Raw genomic sequence first — 7,787 nt, forward strand, 5'->3', positions numbered from 1 at the left:
AATACTGTGGTCTGCTTATTCCAGATAGAAGTAGGGAGACCCCAGGCATGACTGGCATCCCTTTATACTGAGTGAGCAGCATGTCATAGTGGGACTGTGCCATGTGTGATCTGCTGTTGCAAGTCAGCCCCTGAAGAGGTTGACTGATGGAGGGATGGAGGATGAGGTCTTTCCCCTCCAGCTCGGAGCACGCGTCTGCCACCCTGTCTAGCCGACGGTTCTGAGGTGAAAAGGTGGGTAAACAGCTCGCAGACAGTCAGGCTTGTGGAAATATTAGCTTTATTCAGTGGATAAGACTGAAGTCCAAAGACTCGGCATAAGTTACTCGCCTTCCACAGACCCTTGTTTTTATCCCCCAGAATCAGGTACCACTCAATGGTGGATTCAGATACCACCCAATGGTGGAAGCAGAATCAGGTACCACCCCAGGGTGGGGGCAGAATACCAGGTCACACCCTAGGGTAGGGCACAATCACCCATCAGGGTAGGGTCAGTAACATAATAATCCCCTAAAATATTTACATACACAACAATTCCCCTGTTTGTTTTTAGTAAACAAACAATATTGTCTACAATTGTCTGCCAACTGTGTGACCCCCACATGGAAATGGGGACCACGTGCCACCCACCTACTATGAATGCAGCTACTGACACTGCAGGGTCCCCTGAGCAAGACCAGATGTGGTGCTGGGGAGCTCCAGAACTTCAGACTCCAGAACTTCAGCGTCTACAACACTAACTGATATGTTGTGCAAATCAAAGCTGAAGAGTTGACTTTTGTTTCTTTTTCTTTTTAATTTAATTTTGTTTTGTTTTGATTTTTTGGGCCACACCCAGTGGTGCTCAGGTGTTACTCCTGGCTCTGTGCTCAGAAATTACTCCAGCTTGGGCCAGAGAGATAGCATGGAGGTAAGGCATTTGCCTTGCATGCAGAAGACGGTGGTTCGAATCCCAGCATCCCATATGGTCCCCCGAACCTGCCAGGAGCAATTTCTGAGCTTAAAGCCAGGAGTAACCCCTGAGCACTGCCGGGTGTGACCCCAAAAAATCAAAAAAAAAAAAAAAAAGAAAAAAGAAAAAGAAAAGAAATCACTCCAACAGGCTTAGGGGACCATATGGGATGCTGAGGATCGAACTCAGGTCAGCCATGTGTAAGGCAAATGCCCTCCCAACTGTACTTTCACTCCAGGTCCAGAAAGTGCATTTGCGATGCACAAGGCAGAGGCTCACCAGGCATTTCCTCCAAAAGTGGGGCCTTCTGACCCCTGGGCCCCAACCTCAGTTTCTACCATCATCCATGGGGGGGCCCAGGATAAGCTCCTCTGTAGCACTTGCTGGTCTAGAGCTGGGACACTGAGCTGACCCCTGAGAAGAGAACTATCTCTAGGTTTTATGAGACAGCCTTGATGGGGCACCGGGGTACCCAGCTCACCCCACCCCAGACACCCACAGTTTGGAATGAGTTCGGGACCAGAGCCATAGAACAGCGGGGAAGATGTTTGCCTTGCACCTGGGTTGGGCTCTATCTGGGCATTACCTCTGGCATTCCATATAGTTCCCCAAACCCCACCAGGAATGATTTCTTTTTTTTGTTTGTTTTGTTTTGTTTTGGGGCCACACCCGGCGGTGCTCAGGGGTTACTCCTGGCTGTCTGCTCAGAAATAGCTCCTGGCAGGCACGGGGGACCATATGGGACACCGGGATTCGAACCAAGCACCTTTGGTCCTGGATCGGCTGCTTGCAAGGCAAACGCCACTGTGCTATCTCTCCGGGCCCCACCAGGAATGATTTCTAAGCAGAGCCAGAAGTAACCCCTGAGCACCACTGGTGTGGCCCAAAAGCTTTTATAATCTTCTACTCTTTTTTTTTTTAAATTTATTTAAAGGAAATGTATCACACAGTTGACACAAATGATCATAATACATTTGTTTCAGGAAGAACAAAGGCAAAGCTATATAATCTTCTACTCTTATAATCTTCCATGATTAAACCAGGATGATCTAGCATATCCAAACAGACCCATCACTATTGAGGAAATTAAAATGTTTATCAAAAGTCTTCCCCCAAACAAAAGCCCAGGCCCAGATGGATTCACTAATGAATTCTTTCAAACCTTTCAAGAGGAACTACTGCCAGTTTTTTTCAGGATCTTTCATAAAACTGAAGAAACAGGAACACTCCCAAATAGTTTTTAAGAAGCTAACATCACCCTTATACTAAAACCAGACAGAGATGCTGCCCAAAAAAAACCCCAAAACCCCCTACTGACCAATATCCCTAATGAACACAGATGCAAAGATCCTCAACAAAATCCTGGTCATAAAAAAAAGAAAGAAAGAAAGAAAATCTCTAAACAGACATAGTAGAATGGCACGAAAGTGTGACTATTTTTGTAAATTAATTAAGTTACTAATGGTTATTGGGCCACATCTAGCAATGCTCAGGGGTTAGTTCTTGCTCTGCACTCAGGATTAACTACTGAGTAATTGCGTTGCTCAGGGGTCCATAGAATGCTGGAGATTGAACCTGGGTTGCTGCATGAAAGGCAAGCGCCCTACCCTTTGTAATAATGCTTGGACCTCATGTGCCTTTTTAGCTAGCAAGTATAAATTGCTATTGTAAATTATAAATTGCAATTAAAATTAGCAATTACACACTTAATACTGGTAACTGTCATAAAGTAAAATTTAATTATTTTCTGTCTAACACCAAAAAAAATGGCAACAAAGAAAAAGAATAAATGGAGTTGTCATCGATGGGGGGTGCCCGGGGTAAGGGGTGCCTGCTCCCTCTGGGGCATGATCCCTACCGAGCTGGGGTGTCCTCGACCTGACCCCCCCCCCCCAGCTCCACTGTCAGACGCTGCAGTCTGTGGAAGACCATCCACGACCCTCTGCCGCCCTCTGCTGGCTGGGAGAAGTCACAGGCGGAGACATCCCTTGCTCAGAGACACCTCTCCCCCGCATCACCACCCCCATTTTACAGATGTGAAGCTGATGTTCAGAGAGAGGAGCTTCTCTCAAGCCCCCACCCCCGTCTTCGCTCCTGGGTAGGCGCAGGGTCTCATGAGCAGAGTACGTGTCACGGGCCGCAGGTGGATATAACACCCCAGCACCGCTCAGAGCTATGAGGTAGTCCTGGAATACCAGATGGGGGGGTGTCTGCCTCCTGCTGGTTTGATCCTGGTACCACAGGGTCTGAGCACCCTGGTTAGCACTGGAGGTTGGAGACATGGACAGACCCCTGCCTGTCCCCCAAATCAGCTTGGGAGGGCCCTCAAAATAAACCCTGAGGCCTGCTGGGGCAGACATGTGGGTGGACTCCATAGGGGATGTGTGAATGGACCTCAAAGGGGACGTGGCTAATAGACTCATAGGCGATTTTCTTTTTTTTTTTCAGAAACAATTTTTTTATTTAGTCAATCAAATTAATAGGAGAGGCCCAAAAGGTGGGTAGGATTCACACCAGCATTATTATATCTAATAATATCACACCAGGATATTAGAATTTACAAATCATTCAGACTGAAACATAAGCTTTCAGCTGAGCAGAAAAGAACATGGATTATATGAACTCCAGTACTTGCTTTTGAAAGAACGTTTACTCTTACATCAGTGTCCACACTTTTCCAGTACAACGAGGGACTTTTTGTCTCGTATATTCTACACATGTATCAAATGTATGGTTCTTAAAAGTAAGGTATTTTTCAAGGTTACTGACAAAGAGTTCTAAGTAAAGAACATTCATAGGCAAACAAAACTGTAGATAATATTAAGAAATAATGCATTATTTAATTTCAGTATTTTTCTTTTTGAGCCATACCCGATGATGCTCAGGGGTTACTCCTGCTTATGCACTAAGAAATCGTTCCTGGTTTGAGAGACCATATGGGATGCTGGGGGATCAAGCTGCAGTCTGTCCTGGGCCAGCTGCATGCAAGGTAAATGCCCTACTGCTGCGCCATTGCTCTGGTCCCAATGATATGTTATATATATTTTGTTGTTGAAAAAATTTTATTAATAATTTTTATTTTGAGCAAAGTGGATTACAAATCTTTCACAGTAGTATTTTAGGTACATAGTGACATTGAATCAGGGGCATTCCCACCACCAATGTTGTCCTCCTTCCACCCCTGTTCCCAGCATATATCCCATATCTCCCCTCCTTTGCCCTGTTATTTTTTAAATATGAAGGAACTTAAGTTTAAACAAAAGTTAGGCTACAACAACTAAACTTATTTTCTTAGGCTTTTTAATTAAGTTACTTAGCATATACACATTTTCTAGGTATATTCTATTGTAGTAACACTGTTTCTGCATGTTTCAGCATTCAGCTCAGAAGATGTTTCTTCCCAAGAAACTGAATTTTTCGGTCAAATGCGCTGGATCGAATAGGAGAATTGGGTTCATAAAATGGATTCATTGCAAACTTTATGTATAAGTCATAGACATCAGTAAAGAAGTTCTTTATCCCATCTTCCTGTCTTACGTCATGCAGCATGATGAATCTCATATGACCTGCAGTAACGAAGGCTGAGACAAACCACTCGTTGAACTTGTCCACAGTCTTCAAGTACATGTTGTTAGACAGCCACATGTTTTCATCTACGAGGTCAAGTGCAGCATGCGCTATGAATTGGTTCAGATGGCGGTGGTCATCTTTGGACTCAGCTTTTCCAGGCAGCAAAAATTCCATTTCAAAGATTGGATTGTCATGATGGCCAACAATAACGAAGTAGTAGCTTCCAGACATCGTTGTTGATGGAGCGTTCCTGTTTTCAGACACGCACACCACGACCCCTTGATCCGCGCCTGGCGGGGAGAATTGCACCCGTAAACTTCCGTTGCAATGCCCTTCATAGGCGATTTTCAAATGGATGTCTGAGTGAACCCACGGGGGCACCAGCACCCGGTCTGCCAGTTCCGCTTGCATCCTCACAGGGGCATTCAGCTGGGTGTACCGTAAGACATATTTTGCCCCAAGTGCTCCAGGACATGCCCTCTGGACTCCTGTGCCCACACTGATGAGTTCTCCTCAGTCCTCCTCAGTCCTCACCACTTCTTCCAGGAAGCTCTGTGTCTGTTCCTCCCACCTGAGGCCCTGGTATGCTCTATGCCAGCAGCCCTCTGCCAGCTGGGCTGGAAGTGTCCCTGACCTCTCTCCAGTGGGGGCCTGTCCCTCTGCAGCCCCAAACCATGCTGGATGTGGGAGGAAGTGTGGACACTCATGTCTGTGGCGCTGGGAGGCCTGTGGACAGTGGAGGCACAGGACACTACGAGTAACAGAGTGGTTGCCCAGAACCCGAACCTTCATCAGCACCACCTGGTGGACAAAACTCCAGGTCACAGGTGGCAGGGGCAGGCCTGGCAGTGCGGGAGGGGGGTGAGGTTGGGGGGGTTGTTCTCAGCAGCACAGGGAGGGCCGGGCTGGGAGGTGCTGGGGCAGAACCCTGAGCCCCTCAGAGCATAGGCAGCATCTCCCCAGCCCCACTTTGAAGCTTCTTCACAGATGCTTAAAAGAGGAGGGGCAGGAGCCATAGTATAGCTGAGAGGGCATCTGCCTTGCATGCAGCCAATCTGGGTTCGATCTCCAGTATCCCATAGGATCACGAGCCTGCCCCAGTAATTTCTAAGTGCAGAGCCAGGAGTACCCCTGAAAGGCTGTAAGTAAAAATAAAGGAGAGGCTCTTTCTCTCCCTCTCTCTCCCTCTTCCTCCCTCTCCACCTCTCTTTCCTCCTTTCTCTCCCCTCTCATCTCTCTCTCCTCTTCCTCTCTCCCTCTCCCTCCCCTTTTCTCTCTCCCTCCTTCTCTTCTTCATCTCTCTCTCCTTCTCTCCCTCTCCCTGTCTTCCTTTCTCCTTCCCTCCCTTTCTTTCTTACCTTTATCTCTCCCTCCCTTGTCCCTCTCTTCTTCTCTCTCCCCCTCCTCTCTTTTTTCCTCCTCCTCCTCCTCCTCCTATTCATTTCCTCTTGCCCTTCTTCTTACTAAAAAGAAAAAGAGAAAAAAATAAGGAGAGAAGGAGAGAAGGTGGGGGGGAAGTGTGTGGGTGAGGACATGAGCCCACGAAGCAAGAGCACAGTGGGGAGGGTGCTGGCCTTGCACAGTCAACAGATTCTATTCCCGATACCGTATATTGTTACACTGAGCACCTGCAGAAGAGAATCCTGAGTGCAGAGACAAGTGTGGCCCAAAAGAATAAAAGCTGAATTAAAAAAGTTGGAGTTGCTTTGCATGCAACAAACCCAGGATAGACCACAGTTTGATTCCCGGCATCCCATATGGGCCCGAGCCTGCTAGGAGCGATTTCTGAGTGCAGAGCCAGGAGTAACCCGAGTGCTGCCGAGTGTGACCCAAAAACAAAACAAAACAAAAGTCATTGCCCCATCCTGGGACTCTATATGGTTCCCCCAAGCAGTGCTGGACAGCCCCTGCATCCCTTCCAGGACCTCTGGAGGGAGCTCAAGGGGTACTCATGTCTCCAAGGGAGATGCTGAGTTGGAGCTGGGAATTACCTGGTCCTGAGCATCACCAGGAGTTGCTTCAAGAGACTGTTACTGAGCTCAGGGCCTATTTGTCCGGGGCCCCACATGTTCAAACATGTCTTCCTCCCTCCTCAAGAAGTCAGGGTTGACCCAGCCCCCAGGTGAATGGCTCCACTGTCACATCACACTCAGCCCTACTGGTGGGTATTAGTGGCCTCCCTCAGGAGGGCTGGGCTGTGCCTGGAGGGTTTCAGGAAGGTGGTGACACTATTTTGAGGGGGAGGTCAGTGCCACTGTGGGAGAGACCCCTCCTCAGGCAGAGACCTAGGACAGTGGGGGAGGACACTGGCCCTGTATGCAGCTGATCTGAGTTCGAGCCCCAGCACCCACTCTGCCAGGAGTAAGCCCTGGGTACCGTTGGATGTGATCCCCTCAAAAGCAGCAGAAAGATTCAACATTGGAGCAGCACTGAGTCAGCCCCTCCTGGGCAGGCCCCCTCTCTTGACCTGGGTCCTCCCCAAATCTACTACCTGGCAAAGGACTTGTGGGAAGGGGTTCTGCATATTAGAAGCTGGTTGGGCCTGAGAGTGGGCCAGTTCTGAGTGTGAGAGGGACTCAGCCCGTGGATCTGCCATGCCTGACTTCATTCTGTCACACACACATACCCATGGGAGGTTGTCGGCCACGTTGATGTGGGGTGCAGAGAAGGGGAACCAGTAGCAAGATGTGGGTGCAGGGCTGAACTCCACCACGTGGACCCGGACTGTGTCGAAACTCCGAAAGGCAAATGTTAGCTTAGCAGAGTTGCCACGTCAAAGTGCAGATCTGCCCAGCCTGTGGGGCTGGCAGCACTGCAGGTAGACAGACAGGCAGGCAGGCAACAGAGCACTGAATGCCCCGTGACACCTGCACCCTGCGCAGGTGAGTGGGTCTGGCCTTCTCTGGGCTCCAGCTACAGACCTGGCCCTAGTTCCGTCCTGTCTCTGCAGACTCCAGGGTCTACATTCATTTCATTTCCACAGAGCCTGGGATGGAACCGAATGGTTTGTAACTTTGATGCCACCCATCCCGGCATTTCTCCTTGGAAAAGGGCAAGAAGAGCAGAGGCTGCACACCTTAGCCCAGGAAGGCCTGGCCTGCCACTTTACCTCGCACTTGTGTGCCTCAGCAATTTTGTTCTTATATTTGGGCCACACCTGGTGACGCTCTACATTCAGAAATTATGCCTGGTAGGCTCAGGGGAACCATATGGGATGCCAGGGATTGAATTTGGGTCAGCCACATGCAAGGCTAAGGCCCTCCCTT

The 7,787-nt window shown here is 48.8% G+C and overlaps 1 protein-coding gene across 1 annotated transcript; it reads right to left on the reverse strand.

The window, feature by feature from the left end:
* Nucleotides 1-4,235: 4,235 nt before the first annotated feature.
* Nucleotides 4,236-4,766, reverse strand: LOC126009313 (trafficking protein particle complex subunit 2-like). The gene has a single exon (XM_049773734.1). It carries the CDS (start codon nt 4,750-4,752, stop codon nt 4,330-4,332), a length of 423 nt encoding a protein of 140 aa, XP_049629691.1. The 5' UTR covers nt 4,753-4,766; the 3' UTR covers nt 4,236-4,329.
* Nucleotides 4,767-7,787: the final 3,021 nt, after the last annotated feature.

The sequence above is a fragment of the Suncus etruscus genome, chromosome 5 (genome assembly GCF_024139225.1).
Source record: "Suncus etruscus isolate mSunEtr1 chromosome 5, mSunEtr1.pri.cur, whole genome shotgun sequence".
Classification (NCBI taxonomy): domain Eukaryota; kingdom Metazoa; phylum Chordata; class Mammalia; order Eulipotyphla; family Soricidae; genus Suncus; species Suncus etruscus.

What these genes read in the sequence shown, in the direction of transcription:
- LOC126009313 (XM_049773734.1), bottom strand. Translation starts at nt 4,752, where the DNA reads ATGTCTGGAAGCTACTACTTCGTTATTGTTGGCCATCATGACAATCCA.